Source organism: Gobio gobio, assembly GCF_949357685.1.
Source record: "Gobio gobio genome assembly, chromosome: 6".
Lineage (NCBI taxonomy): Eukaryota > Metazoa > Chordata > Actinopteri > Cypriniformes > Gobionidae > Gobio > Gobio gobio.
In genome coordinates, this window is record NC_137102.1 from 54,247,934 (window position 1) to 54,264,046 (window position 16,113).

General features: G+C 41.8%; 1 protein-coding gene across 1 annotated transcript in view; it reads left to right on the forward strand.

Annotated features, from left to right (window-relative positions):
- Nucleotides 1–16,113, forward strand: part of pde1cb (phosphodiesterase 1C, calmodulin-dependent b) — a 110,827-nt gene that overhangs the window by 75,638 nt on the left and 19,076 nt on the right. The window contains exons 9-11 of the mRNA XM_079820607.1: nt 1,036–1,164; nt 3,650–3,751; nt 4,243–4,363. Of these exons, the coding sequence (XP_079676733.1) occupies nt 1,036–1,164; nt 3,650–3,751; nt 4,243–4,363 (352 nt within the window). The remainder of the gene's footprint in view (nt 1–1,035; nt 1,165–3,649; nt 3,752–4,242; nt 4,364–16,113) is intronic.

Sequence of the window (16,113 nt, forward strand, 5' to 3'; positions counted from 1 at the left end):
TTGTGGAAGCTTTCCTCCGTGAAATGTGCAGCGGGAGCCGCGCGCGCCCGTTGTCCATTCACACTGGCAGTGTTTGTCTCGCGCAGCTGAACCGTGGCTCGTGTATTGCAAATACAGACTAATATTGTCCATTATGTCACATTTTTCAGTCTTCTCCTCCGACCCCTGTCTGTCTCGTGCTTTGATTTATGATGGGCAGCATATATCTGCAGCAAATGCGACCTGTTCCCCTCTGTCTCATACACACATGCATATAACATGCTGTATGTTAAACGCACTGCAACGCACCCCCGTCCCTAGGAAGGCTGAACAAAGTGGACCTGCAATCCGGATGAAAATAACAGCGTTTCGTCTGCATTGGGCCAACAACACTCCAGCCTACTAACTATACCACAACAACGCTCCCCCACAGCAATACAAAATGCCCCCCCCCCCATTTAATATTCTCGGAGGAGGGGTTTATGTAAATATTGGGACTGGTGATGTCAACAACCTTAGAGGAATGTCTAGTAGTCCCTACCGGCCGTTTGCTGTAGACCTTAGAAATTGATTTCTTTAGAAGCAAATATCTCCACTTGCTTTAAACTTTGAACGTTGTAACTTTGCAGATGTTGTTTATGCTCAAGCAGCAACATTACACACTAACTAAAGTTAGAAAAGTGAAATCGTGTTTTACCACCCCTTTAATATCCTAATGATTTTTGGCATAAAAGAAAAATCGTTAATTTTGACACATACAATGTATTGTTGGCTATTGCCACAAATATACCCGTGAGACTTATGAATGGTTTTGTGGTACGCGGTCACATTTATTCCTGTGATTCAACGCTGAATTTTCAGCATCATTACTCCAGTCTTCAGTGTCACATGATCCTTCAGATATCATTCTAATATGCTGATTTAATGCTCAAGAATCTTTTCTTATTATTATCATCAATGTTGAAAACAATTGTGCCGCTTTATATTTTTGTGGAAATTATTTGTTGAATAGAAAAAGGAAAACTGTGTGTAGCGAGTTTGCCTGTATTCCTACAGGTCGGACACAGCCATCCTGTACAACGACCGCTCTGTGCTGGAGAGTCATCATGTCAGCGCGGCGTATCGACTGCTTCAGGAGGACGACGAGATGAACATCCTGTACAACCTCTCCAAAGATGACTGGAGGTACAGCAGGATTTCACATCCATCATTCTATTCATTTCCATCATTATCTCACTTCTTTTGTCTCCAGAGAACAGACAAACTGACAGAATCAATTTTCTGTAATTGCAATATCATGATATGTCTTAGTAACTGGGTGTTTCTTCAATTATGGGTACTTTTCTGTACCAGGGGTTGATTTTTATTAAAAAAGATTTCAGCTTTTTTATTAAAAAAGTCACATTAATTACATCCAATAATAAATGTGTGTATATGTATATATATATATACACACACACATTTATTATTGAATGTAATTAATGTGACTTTTTATATATATACACTCACCTAAAGGATTATTAGGAACACCTGTTCAATTTCTCATTAATGCAATTATCTAATCAACCAATCACATGGCAGTTGCTTCAATGCATTTAGGGGTGTGGTCCTGGTCAAGACAATCTCCTGAACTCCAAACTGAATGTCAGAATGGGAAAGAAAGGTGATTTAAGCAATTTTGAGCGTGGCATGGTTGTTGGTGCCAGACGGGCCGGTCTGAGTATTTCACAATCTGCTCAGTTACTGGGATTTTCACGCACAACCATTTCTAGGGTTTACAAAGAATGGTGTGAAAAGGGAAAAACATCCAGTATGCGGCAATCCTGTGGGCCAAAATGCCTTGTTGATGCTAGAGGTCAGAGGAGAATGGGCCGACTGATTCAAGCTGATAGAAGAGCTACTTTGACTGAAATAACCACTCGTTAAAACCGAGGTATGCAGCAAAGCATTTGTGAAGCCACAACACGCACAACCTTGAGGCGGATGGGCTACAACAGCAGAAGACCCCACAGGGTACCACTCATCTCCACTACAAATAGGAAAAAGAGGCTACAATTTGCACACGCTCACCAAAATTGGACAGTTGAAGACTGCACCAAAATTGGACAGTTGAAGACTGGAAAAATGTTGCCTGGTCTGATGAGTCTCGTTTTCTGTTGAGACATTCAGATGGTAGAGTCAGAATTTGGCGTAAACAGAATGAGAACATGGATCCATCATGCCTTGTTACCACTGTGCAGGCTGGTGGTGGTGGTGTAATGGTGTGGGGGATGTTTTCTTGGCACACTTTAGGCCCCTTAGTGCCAATTGGGCATCGTTTAAATGCCACGGCCTACCTGAGCATTGTTTCTGACCATGTCCATCCCTTTATGACCACCGTGTACCCATCCTCTGATGGCTACTATCCTATCAATATGGGCCAACATTTCTAAAGAATGCTTTCAGCACCTTGTTGAATCAATGCCACGTAGAATTAAGGCAGTTCTGAAGGCGAAAGGGGGTCAAACACAGTATTAGTATGGTGTTCCTAATAATCTTTTAGGTGAGTGTATATATATACCAGGCCACCTTCTTCCATTGCTCTTTGGTCCAGTTCTGATGCTCACATGCCCACTGTTGGCGCTTTCGGCCTAATAATATACCCTGACTGTTATGCAGCCCCATACACAACACACTGTGATGCACTGTGTATTCTGACATCTTTCTATCAGAACCAGCATTAACTTCTTGAGCAATTTGATCTACAGTAGCTCGTCTGTTTGATTGGACCACACGGGCCAGCCTTCGCTCCCCACGTGCATCAATGAGCCTTGGCCGCCCATGACCCTGTTGCCGGTTCACCACTGTTCCTTCCTTGGAGCACTTTTGATAGATACTGACCACTGCAGACCGGGAACACCCCACAAGAGCTGCAGTTTTGGAGATGCTCTGACCCAGTCGTCTAGCCATCACAATATGGCCCTTAAACTCGCTCAAATCCGTACGCTTGCCCATTTTCCTGCTTCACCATCAACTTTGAGGACAAAATGTTTTCTCGCTGCCTAATATATCCCAACCACTAACAGGTGCCGTGATGAAGAGATAATCAGTGTTATTCACTTCACCTATTTTTAGTATGCATTTGCAGTCAAGTCTTGTTTTTGTCAAATTATGCAATATGTGTGAAAATCTTTAATTGCACGTTTCATTTATATAAAATGCTAGCTATCAAATTAGCCTTAGCAAGAAAAAGTTGGTTTACAAAAATAACTGTAACAAGATTAGTGTTCAGAGAAGGAGGAGGCGGGAACCGGTGAACGTTCAACGTAACTTTAATATCCAATATAAACAAACAACAAAACGAAATACATAAACATAATAAACACACTACATAAATAATCCAGGCCTGGTTCTCTCTCATCCTTCACTGTCGTCACTCCTACTTTTATGCTCCCTTGCCACAATTACAAAAATAAAAGAGTGAATGGGTTTTAAAGTGCTATAATTTTAAGAGACAACGTTGAAGAAACACCCAGCAAAAAGTTCTGTGAAGTTTCACTGCAAGACAGAGATGCTTGATTTATTTCTCATTCAGAAAGAAAACTGTTATCCGCACACTTTGAAGCAGAACTCAATTACTTTCTCCCGTGAGGAGATTCAGTGCAGTTGTTTTGTGTGCTCGTGTTTTTAGAGAGCTCAGGGCGCTCGTGGTCGAGATGGTTCTGGCCACTGACATGTCCTGCCACTTCCAGCAGGTCAAAGCCATGAAGAATTTCCTCCAGCAGCCCGAGGGGTGAGAAACCTTTACAAACAAACATCCGACCTGCTCCTCTGTTGTCTGTCACATTTTGCTTGGTCTGTGTCTCCCCAGAGCGAGATGTTATTGGTTAGAGGTTGTTCTTTCATAGCAGTAGAGACTTTATTAAGATTGATGTTCCTCAAGATGTGTCTACTATTCCTTAGGAGAAATAAAAATAGACAAATGATACATAGAGTAAAATATAGAGCTATAAAATGAACGGCAATGAAGTGCAAATAGCCTAGGCTATTCACTCTAACCCAACATTTTCACTTTGTGTAAATAGAATCTGTTGAGAATTTGATGAAGACTTTTTTTATTTTGGCAAATCTGAGCAGTTAGCAGTGTTTTTGAAGTATCTTCTGAAACTAGAGAGATTAATGGCAACTTTTTCTCAGGAGAAACATCTAAAAAGCAAAATTTGCTCTCCATTTAATCTCATTGTCATATATTAACCACTCGGATTGGTGTGTTTCTTCGCGCAGAATTGACAAACCCAAGGCTCTGTCTCTGCTGTTACACACGGCCGACATCAGTCATCCAGCCAAGAACTGGGATCTGCACCATCGCTGGACTACGTCACTGCTGGAGGAGTTTTTCAGACAGGTTTGATTCTTAAGATGCGTTCGGCAGGTGTTTGCGCTTGTGTGAGAAGAAGCAAGAAAAATCTCATCTTGCACCATGTATTTTAATCCTCTCTCGGTTTGGCTTCCTGTTCTCTTCTGATTGCCCTTTCATCCAATCACACGTAAGCCTGCGCGAGGATTATCACAGGCTGCAGAAACGAGAGCATGTGGAGAAGTGTGTCATTTGAGATTGCGTACACCTGAACATAAACCTCTGAAAATAACTGGCTTTCACGGCCCTATCGAATGCAGGTCCTGAAATTAAACTTTGGCACGATCATGTGAAGAGCGCTTGGCTCGTGTTTTAAACATCACAGGAGTGTCATATACATGCATTCTATAATACAAAAATTTTGTTTGATATGCTTCATATGACGTGTTCATCCATCAGAGTGTCCAAGACTCTAGGACTTCTGCCGCACTTGAACCACAAATACACACACAACAAATGATTGGATTCGAGGAGTTCATGTGGTTGTTATAAAAAAAAGTAACAAATCTTCCCCTCGTGGGTCAATTTGACCCCCTTAGGAATGAATGGATTGTGAGGAATGCTTCAGTGTACATAGGAAACCCTAAAAAAGTCTAAAACTTTAACAAAAAAATATTTGATGTCTACATGTGTATCTGAATGCATATTGAAGAGATAAACCCAAAAAAAATTATGGAGGTAGTATCCGTGACGTCCCCCATAGGATTCTGAAGAGCAGTTTTGAAGCGTAAAGTAGGGGCTGTTGCCATCTTGTCAGAGCGTCACTCCCGGATAATAGAAAATGGGCAAAAAGGCGGGACGTGGGTGGAGCTGACGTGATGACTAACAGACAATCCACCTGTCACTCAACGTGGCCACGCCCTTAATTATGCAGAACTTTAAGGCTTTATATAATGTAAACAAATGAGTTATAAAAAAACTCACCTCCCTCACAGTTATCATGAAGGGCAAAATTAGATATATAGACCAAAACCACAATTTGTACCAGGCTGTAAACATGTTTTTTCTGTTGTAAAGTTGGCCATTTTAACATGGGGCTCACTGAGATTCTGCTCCCTTCTGGAGCCTGTCCCTAGTGGCCAGTCGATGAATTGCAGTTTAAGTCACTTCCGTATTGGTTTCAAGAGAAACTGCGGGAGGTTGCCGCTTGAGATAAACTCAAGAACTGACTTTAGGACCCAGCGGAAAAGCTCATTTGCTCCACAGAGTCCTGAAATATCATGTTATATATTTTTTCGGCACAGACACCCAAATTGACCCAATGTGAGATATTTTGAGCTGATTTGAGCTGGTTATGCATGTATTGGAGAGTTATTTTGAATTTAAGTTGAAGGAATGTGAAGATTGTGCTTAAATTATATTATTTATTGATAAAATCTGGTAATTTAAAGGTACATAAAGTAAAAAATAATAAAAAATCTATAAAAAAAACAAAACAAATGAAGATTCGTTACAGGATGCAAGGAGAGAGTGCCCCAATTATGCTTTTTCAGATATTATCTTTCATGTAGTTTGTAATATATCTGTTTGTGAATGTAAAAGGTCTGCAAAGATCAAAAAGCACAACAAATGGGTTATTGTCTCCTTAAAAGAAATCATTGATTCTGAGCCGACGAATCGAGTCGTCAGTGATTCCAGTCTCACTTCCTACATAATTTGCATAATACCAGCCTATGGTTTTCATTGGCTGCCTGCGAACCATGTCTACTTTGACCCGCCCTCAAGCGCTGTTGTAGCTGAGGCCTGGAAGAGTTTGGTTCGTGTAGTCGACATGTCGAGAATCCATTTCGCATGCACTTCAAAAATGAGGACTCTTGCTGAAATTGATACGGTAAAGTCATCATTACTCTTCGTGTCACTGTGTGTGTACTTGCCAGGAAACCAATGAGAATGCCGGAGAATGATGACAATACGTACACTCTTAAAAAAATGGCACTAAAAGTGGTTCTTGTCTCGTAATCATAGGGGAACCACTTTAAGGGCTGCATAGCACCAATCTTGGTGCTTCCGTGGTTCTTCAGAGGTTCTTCACTGGTTCTTTGGCTTAGGTGCTATAGCACCGCTACCATATACAGAACATGTTAAGATATGGTGCTAAATAGCACCAAAAGTGGTTCCCCTATATGATTACGACCAAGAACCACTTTTAGTGCCATACAGCACTATTTTTTTTAGAGTGTAACAACAGACATATGCACCAAATCAGCTGTTGATCCGCTTACCCAGAACCCTCCTCAACTGGCAGATTTGAAGAAAATGAGTCTTGTCATTTGGCAAATATATAAACAATCGATATTTACATACATGTTACCAACTTTATGGTAAACTTCAAACAAAGGAACTTATAGTAGTTATAGTGTTAATATTAATTAGCGAGTCCATTGTCAGCTTATATGGACTGCACACCCCTGATAATATATTATATATAATTATTGACTGGACAAATAGGCCCAATGCATTGATGGACTCCGTCTGTCTCTGTTGCTTTGTAAAGTGTACAATGGAAGGGAATTGTTTTCTCTGTATTACCTCCTGATCTTACCCTTCATGTGTTTGTTTATCTGCTACTGAAGTGACTGTTATAAAGCACATTCATTCACAGCTCTATTCTCCATAAAGTAGGCTTCATAAATATGCTTTGATTGATTGACAGATTAGAGGATGGGAGCTATTCCTGTGTGTGTGTGTGTGTGTGTGTGTGTGTGTGTGTGTGTGTGTGTGTGTGTGTGTGTGTGTGTGTGTGTGTGTGTGTGTGTGTGTGTGTGTGTGTGTGTGTGTGTGTGTGTGTGTGTGTGTGTGTGTGTGTGTGTGTGTGTGTGTGTGTGTGTGTGTGTGTGTGTGTGTGTGTGTGTGTGTGTGTGTGTGTGTGTGTGTGTGTGTGTGTGTGTGTGTGTGTGTGTGTGTGTGTGTGTGTGTGTGTGTGTGTGTGTGTGTGTGTGTGTGTGTGTGTGTGTGTGTGTGTGTGTGTGTGTGTGTGTGTGTGTGTGTGTGTGTGTGTGTGTGTGTGAGTGTGTGAGTGTGTGTGTTTGTTTAGTATTGTTCCAGCAGCTGTACACACCAGGAGGCAGATCAATAGTGACAGGCTGAACATGAAAGCATGACAGTTTATTTTAGTCTGCCTACAAGAAATGTTTACGAATATTTCGTATATGAAACAAATCTTTCTGAACCAGACTCAGAGCTGCAACTGTCCATTGTGACATTTTATATGCATTTATCTGGATTCAGACAGGCTAGCATCAGGCCACAGACTGCTGACATTGCTTATTTGTGTACGGTTAAGGTGGCTTACTCTTAGCATTACAGAGTTGCAACATTACCTTTTCAAAGGTTTCAAGAATGAGTCTGTAGTGCTTTACTTGGCACTTTCCACAAATATGCTACACTTTGGCACTATTTTATAATCAGCAGAGTCTCAAATAAAAAGTTCTTTATTGGAAAAACAAATAAATCAGGATTTTTTAACTGCATTTATGTCTTAGTTTTTGGTAACAAACCCTGCAATCCCCGAAAATAAAACGGCTCATAAAGTTTGATCTTCTGCGCTTTTTAATGTTCATTTTATGAAAGTTAAACTCGTCCTTTCAAAGTGCAGTATGTAATATTGACAGCTAGTGGTTGAAATGCGTACTGCAGGCCAAATTCAAAATATTGGAAAGAGGTGTTTCTGCTGCCCCCTTCTCCTCAGACTCGTCACACGGGTTGCCAGATTGAGGATGGAAACAGCGCAGTTGACAATGAAAGAGGTTGAGCCTTACACTGTAAGTTTGATGAGTTGATTTATCTGAGTTTTAACATGCCTCTGGTCATAGAGCTTGTTAGACTGATGCCAAGGCTTTTTAGGTCAGGTATAATCTGCGATCTCTGACCCAGTTAATTTGCTGGCTTCTATGGCTGCAATCAAGCAGCAACCTCCCCCAGTTTCTCTTGAAGCCAATACGGAAGTGCCTTAAACTGCAATTCATCGACTGGCCGCTAGGGACAGGCTCCAGAAGGGAGCAGAATCTCATTGAGCCACATATTAAAATGCCCAACTTTACAGCATTAAAAAAACAAAAAATTGGTTTTGGTCTATACAGCTAAGTTTGCCCTTCAGAACAACTGCTAGGGGGGGTGCATTTTTTATAACTCATTCGTTTACATTATATTAAAGGGTCATGAAACCCCCTGTTTCAGCAGCAGTCAGTTCTCACCACCGTTCTGAAAAATGCTATAAAAGTGCAACACAATATACACATGGATTTGTAAGCTTACCGTTACACTAATACATATATATCCTGTGACAGCTATAATTCATTGGACAATTAAATGCACAGCCATTCGCAATTTGTTCTCTGCATCGGAAATATATATGAACACGCTGTTGCATACCTTTGAAAACTTTTGAGGCTTATGTTGTTGAGTTTTTATAAGCCGTTTGGTCGGTTAAATTACCGTTACACTCACAGTGTGGATTAATCGTGTTTGTGTGAAGACTCAGGATCTATTGAAGAGAACGTATGCAACGCAGAAACTCATACAAAGCGGAAAAAACTAAAAATGTTGATCCATTAAAGGGTTAGTTCACCCAAAAATGAAAATTCTGTCATTAATTACTCACCCTCATGTCGTTCGACACCCGTAAGACCTCCGTTCATATTCGGAACACAAATGAAGATATTTTTGTTGAAAGCTGATGGCTGAGAAAGGCTTCAGATAGGCCTCCATTGGCATTCAGTACACTTATACTCCCAAGACCGATAAAAGGCACTTAAAACGTCGTTACAAATGTTACAGCCCGGTTGAATTGAATAAATAATTTTGCTCATGCACTGATGTTGTACTGTCCTTTGTCTCTTTATTTCCTTGTTGACTTTACAACAACGTAAGAGCTAGAAAAGATAAATAAACAATTGTTGCAATTTGAAAATAATACACGTTTATATAAATGAATCAAAACAATTGACTATAGCAACAAATTTAGAAATTAATACTAACATTTATACTAAAAACATAAAATTACTCTTAAATCAAACAAACACATAAAACAATCATTAAGACAAGATATTATATATATACATAAGTGCTTAAATATAAATGAATACCTTGTACTCCTTTTCAACCAGGTGCAAAACAAAACAAACAAAAAATACTGCAAAATGAAAACAACAAACAGCATCTAAATGCTTAAATCCACTTAAAAGTGTCCTTAATAAACTTATTATCTCCGTGACCGCATGGCTCCGTATCTCCGTCAGTGTTTTTATCTTCCGTGTGCGAGCTCTCTCTGTGCGCGTCTGCACGAGCGATCTGTTTGACTTTCCGGCAAGACGCCTTTCATAATAAAAGTCTCTATAGGTTAAATAACTTAAAGAGTGCAAAGTAACGTTCCAAAATATAATAAAACATAACTAATATTAAGAAAATATAGAATTACGATATATAATATAGGGAATAATATCAGAATAATATAATAAGCTCCAAACTAATTCAAATAACTGAGGGTTATTTAACTGGTTGTTTACACTCCCACCAAATCATGAGTGACTTCAAAACTCAAACTTTAAATTACAAATGATTTCTAAAATAAATTACCTATTTCAAGCTAGATGCAAAAGTAAACCTGAAACATATTCTATATGGACTGCATAGATCAAAGGATATGTCAGGAAGTTCAGGCTGCCTCCTGCAGCAGGACCAGCTTCTGCACTGGGCGCTCAACCATTGATGGTTTGTTCAGACGTTTACCATCCTTCCCCAGTTTCCTGTCTCCGAAACGTATCTTCACTCTTCTTACCAAACCATCCTTGTCAACGACAGTCTCAATAACTTCTGCCAAGCGCCACTCATTCCTGGGCAGATCGTCTGCCTTCTCCAAGACTATATCTCCAACTTGCATGTTCCTTCTTGGTGTAAGCCAGCATTGTCTTGTTGCAATATTAGACACATACTCCTTCTGCCAACGGCCCCAAAATTGCTCAGCTAAGTATTGGACATGGCGCCATCTCTTGCGAGCATACATGTCTTCTCTGATGAACTTGCCAGGGGGTGGTAGAGCTTGGGTAGTTTTTAGAGTGAGCAGGTGATTTGGGGTAAGGGGTTCTGGACTTTTAGGATCATTCAGATTATCTACTGTGAGCGGTCGGCTATTTACAATTGCCATAGCTTCGAAGAAGAAGGTCCGAAGGGAAGAATCATCTAGCCTTCCAGTAGATAAGGACAGAGTGGAATGAAGAACATTTCGCACAGTTCTAATCTGTCTTTCCCAAACTCCTCCAGTGTGACTTGAATGGGGTGCGTTGAAGACAAAGTCACATTGTTTTTCTGCTAAGAACGTTACCAGACGATTGGTGTCAATCTCTTTCATGGCCTTAGCAAACTCATTCTTGGCTCCAATGAAATTACTGCCTTGGTCGCACTTTATTTGACGAACTGCTCCTCTGATAGCGATGAAACAACGCAGGCCGTTGATAAAGGCGTCCGTGGACATGTCATCCAGCATCTCAATATGGATGGCTCTGCAACAGAAACAGGTAAAGAGAAGTCCATACCTCTTGCATGATTTACGACCTTGTCTGGTGATGAATGGACCAAAAACATCCATTCCGCAGTATGTGAATGGAGGGGATGGATCTATACGCTCTGAGGGCAGGTTAGCCATTTTTTGCTCTTCTGTGGGTCTGCGAAGTTTGCGACATTTCACACACTCTCTTACAAAGGAGGCTACAGTCCTATTTACTCCTGTTATCCAAATTCCTCTTGATCTGATCTCATTTACAGTCATGCCTTTTCCTTGATGTTCAGTTTTTTCATGACAATCAACGATCAGAAGTTTCGTAAGATGGTGTCCCTTTGGAATTATCACTGGATGTTTAATGGAGTTAGGGACAGAAGAATAGCAAAGCCTTCCTCCCACCTTGAGCAATCCGTCGTGGTCGACAAAGGCATCTTGATTGTATAGCCTGTTGCTGCGTGGGAGTTGCATGCCCTTACGGAGTAAGGCTATCTCTTCTGCATACATCTGACTTTGTAAGTCCTTGATGATGATGCGCTTAGCATCCTCACGTTCTGCCACTGTACTGTGGTCACTTGACTTGTCCTTCCTAACTCGACGAAGAAGACGTGCAACTGCTTGTATAACTTTGGACCATGAGGACAACCTTGTGAGACAGTTGGATAAGCAGGAATATTGTACTGTTTGCGTGTTCAGTGACTGAGCCTTCTTGACCTCTGGGTCTCCAATTGGAAGTTGTGTGTTAACATCCACAGGTAGAGGTATTTGCCTTTCCCACAAAACGTTTGGTCCTCTGAACCAGCTGGACGTGACAAGATCATTGACACTCATACCTCGTGATGCATAGTCGGCTGGATTCTCTTCCGAGGGGATGTATCGCCACTGTTGAGGAGTTGTACTGTGATGAATTCTCTGAACTCGATTTGCGACGAACGTGTGGAAGCGGCGAGCTTCGTTGTTTATGTAGCCTAACACCACTTGAGAGTCAGTCCAGAAATATGCCTCTGCATCTGCAAGGTTAATTTCTTCCTTTAACAGATCATTAACTGCAACTGACACAACCGCAGCGGTCAACTCTAACCGAGGGATAGTTGTGACCTTAAGTGGGGCTACTCGAGATTTCGCCATGAGTAAAGCACAATGGACGTCACCTTGTTCGTTCTCGAGCCTAAGGTATGAGCACTGGCCATATCCCTTTGTGCTTGCATCTGAGAAGTGATGAATCTCTCTCCTTGTGATTATCCCAAACTCAGCAGGCACAATACAACGAGGCACCTCGATCTTCTCCAAGTTAGCCAGATCAGCCTTCCAATGCTCCCACCTTGGCTGCAAACCATCTGGTAAAGGATCATCCCAGCCCATGCCTTTTCTGCACATTTCTTGAAGAATAGCCTTTCCTTTGAGTAAGAATGGCGCAAGAAATCCTAGGGGGTCAAACAATGAGGCCACTGTAGACAGTATGCTTCTACGGGTTGCTGGCTGGTCCTTTAGGTTTACACGAAATCTGAAGTTATCGTGTTCCAGATGCCAGTAAATGCCCAAGGCTCTTTCCAAAGGCTGGTCAGTGAGGGAAAGATTGACAGATGTAATGTCAACAGCACATTCAGAGGGTGGTATGTTCTCCAAAACTGTCTTGTCATTGGACACAAACTTATGCAACCTTAAACCTCCAAGTGCACAAACCTGGCGAGCTTCTAGGGCCATCTGGATAGCCTTCTCTGCACTTTCGACGCTGGTGACTCCATCATCCATGTAGAAGTCTCGCATAATGAATTGTGAACCTAGGGGATAAAGATGTTCACCTTCTCTTGCAAGATGCTTTAGTCCGTAGTTGGCGCACCCAGGGGATGACGAGGCACCAAACAGATGTACTCTCATGCGGAACGTTTGAGGCTTTGAGTCAAAATCTCCCTTTCTCCACCAGAGAAATCGTAAATAATCCCGATCTGCTTCGTTAACATAGAACTGGTGGAACATCCTCTCAATATCACATATCAAGGCCACTGGATACTGTCGGAACCGTAAAAGAATGCCAGTCAGGCTGTTCATCAGGTCAGGGCCTGTGAGAAGATGATCGTTCAAGCTGGTTCCCTTGTATCTGGCAGAGCAGTCAAAGACTACACGTAATTTCCCTGGCTTCTTCGCGTGATACACCCCGTGATGAGGGATGTACCATTTTTCTCCTTCCTTTCCTTCATCAGTGACTCCTTCAGCTTCACTGTGCTCTATTACTTCTTCCATGAACTTCACATAACGTTCTCTGTACTCCAGGTCCTTTATTAATCTCCGCTTTAGATGTTGAAGTCTCATGGCAGCAAGAGGCTCATTATCTGGAAGATAGGGTCTTTTTTTGAATGGAAGGGGCATTTCCAAGTGGCTGTCTTTGTTCATTCTAATGCTTTCTTCCAGTTTATTCAAGAACATAATGTCCTCTTGAGACACCACTCTTGTGTTTTCTTTAGTATCCTTGAAATCTGACTCCAGCACTTTGATCACATCAGCTGGCATTACAGAAGGAATCTCCTTAATGGATACTCTGTGGCACATGCTAACCCCACTTTGTGACACATGATGTATCAAGGAAGGGCCCACGATGCTCCATCCGAGATCTGTACAAACAGCATATGGCTCGTTGTCTGCTCCAAGAATCACTTCTCTGGGTGCTAAAGCTCTGGAACAATTATATCCTATGAGAAGACCCACTTCACAGTCTTGAAGCGGAAGAATTCTGTCTGTCAGAGTAGCAAGATGTTTCCAACGCCTGGCAGTTTCACTGGTAGGGATGTGTGCACGGTCCACAGGGATACATTCCTTAGTGTATGCGGGGGGAAGGTCTAGAACTACTGTGGAATTAAAGCCTCTAACTCTGAGACCAGAAACTCTTTCACTTGATATCAAAGAATCTCTTCCAACCATAGTAGTGAGCTTAAGTGTCACTGGACATGAGTCATCCTTTAGACTTTGACTTACTGCATATTCAATGAAGACAGTATCACTTTGTGTGTCTAACAGAGCGTAGACAAGTTTCTCAGAGTCTGGGTCGTTTTGTGAGGACAACCACACTGGCACAATCATTGAGGTGTTAGCAGACGTGCATCCAGATTCTACACTTAAAGACGTTGTCTCAACTCTTTCGTGTGCGTTCTCTGGGCTATGAACAGGGGAGGACTTCACCTTTCTTACGAAGCTATCATCGTGCAAGTAGGTAGGATGTCTTCTTTTACAGGTATTGCAGGTATGTCTGAAACGACAGTCTCTGGAACTGTGTCCAGGCTTCAAACATCCATAGCACAGCTTTGTGTCCTTTATGAACTGTCTCCGCTCTTCAAGAGACTTTGCCGAGAATTTAAAGCAATCATGAATTTGATGTTCACTGCTTTGACAGAACAGACAAGGTTTGAAGACCTTACTAGTTGGCTTCGGATTCTCATGCTGTGTGACAATCTTTGTGTGGAAGACATTAGCTTTGTTCTTACTAACCTTTAGGTTATATCTCTCCTTATTAGCTTCAGAGGCGTGAAGAGCATAGAAGGAAGTGACTGGGTTGCAGGCTACCTCAGCCTCAACTGACATGAAGCTGGCGAAGTCATGGAAGGTTGGGAAATCTTGAGTCTCACTCAGTGTTTGCGTAGCTTGACGATTCCAGCGGGCAGCCGCCCAATCAGGGAGTTTGCTGACCAGTTTCCTATTCTCCTCGCAGTCATTCAATATTTCCAGTCCCTTAACATGAGGCATAGCGTCTTCACATGCATTCAGGAAATCTGAGAAATTTCTGAGTCCTTCAGCGTCCTTGGGCTGGATTCTAGGCCAGCTTGTGAGTTTCTCTCTGAATGCTCTTTGTATAATGAATGGCTGTCCATAACGATCCTGAAGTCTTTTCCATGCATCCTTGTAAGCTTCCTCATCAGTTCTGTAGAAGATGCCTTCTAGAGTTTTCCCAGCAGAACCACTGACATACTTCTTCAAGTAGTATAACTTATCTGCTGAGGAGACATGTCTTCTGTCGATGAGCGATTGGAAAGAAGCTTTCCACTCAATAAAGTGAATGGGGTCACCACTGAAGACTGTTGGCTCTGGCATAGGAAGTCTGTTCAGTGTTATACTGTCTTGAACAGCCTGCGCAAGGTAAGACACGTCAGTATTGGGAGGCGGCAACAACTTCTCATTGATTGTTGGCTTAATTGAGGGTGAATACACAGGTTCTTGTATAGGAATGCTCACATGTTGCTGTAGCCTAGTGTTCTGGTTAGCAGAGGAAATGGTTTCTTCCTTATCATACACTTCAAGTCTTGCTCTAGCTGCTCTAACCTCCTTTACTGCTTGTAATCTTTCTAACTCCATCATTTCAGCATCAAGTTCTCTCCTTTTCTTCTCTTCTAGAAGTTGTATTCTTTCTCTTTGTTCCTTTTCCTCCATTATCGTTACATATTCTGCTTCCTTTGCTGCAAGCTCTGCTGCTGCCTCTATCCGTTTAGCCATCAAGATGGAGTTCAATGAAGGTTGACTCAGGGGTGTACTCGACTTGGAGCTGACACGTGAGACTGTAGAACCATAGACAGAGCGAGCATAATCTCGATCAAGCAATTCACAAAGACGTTCTTTTACTTGTTCACTGTCGAAGTCTCCATCAACACCTGAAATCCTCTCATAAGCAATTTTTACAATGTCCTTTGTCACAGCATCGCATGCATCAATTCGTCTCCTTGTGTCAGCAGACGGAGCAACATAACTTCGAACCTTCATGTACGCTTCCATCACAAGGTCTCTTTCATTTTCCAATGTGTCTGTAAGTGTTGCTAGTTGACTCTCAGAAATGTCTGTTTTCAGCTGCCCTCTTGCCTTTCTAGCCTCAGCTTTCCATTTTTCATATGCCTGTGTAAGCTTTCTCTCTGCCTTTTGTGACTCCTCTTTTTGATATGCAATCATCTTTTCTGTTGGAATTCGTTTGCGGACAGAGTGACGTACCTCAGCTGTCTTTACACCATCAGAATGATCTTCCATCTCATCGTCTGTATCTCTGTCTTGAGAAGGTAGGATTTTTAAAGCTTCCATTTCTTTCACAGGAGTGCATGACTTGGATCCTTGGTCTGTCATCATTTATGGCAGCAAATGGAATCAATGGAAGCAAGCTCTTACTGTTACAGCCCGGTTGAATTGAATAAATAATTTTGCTCATGCACTGATGTTGTACTGTCCTTTGTCTCTTTATTTCCTTGTTGACTTTACAACAACGTAAGAGCTAGAA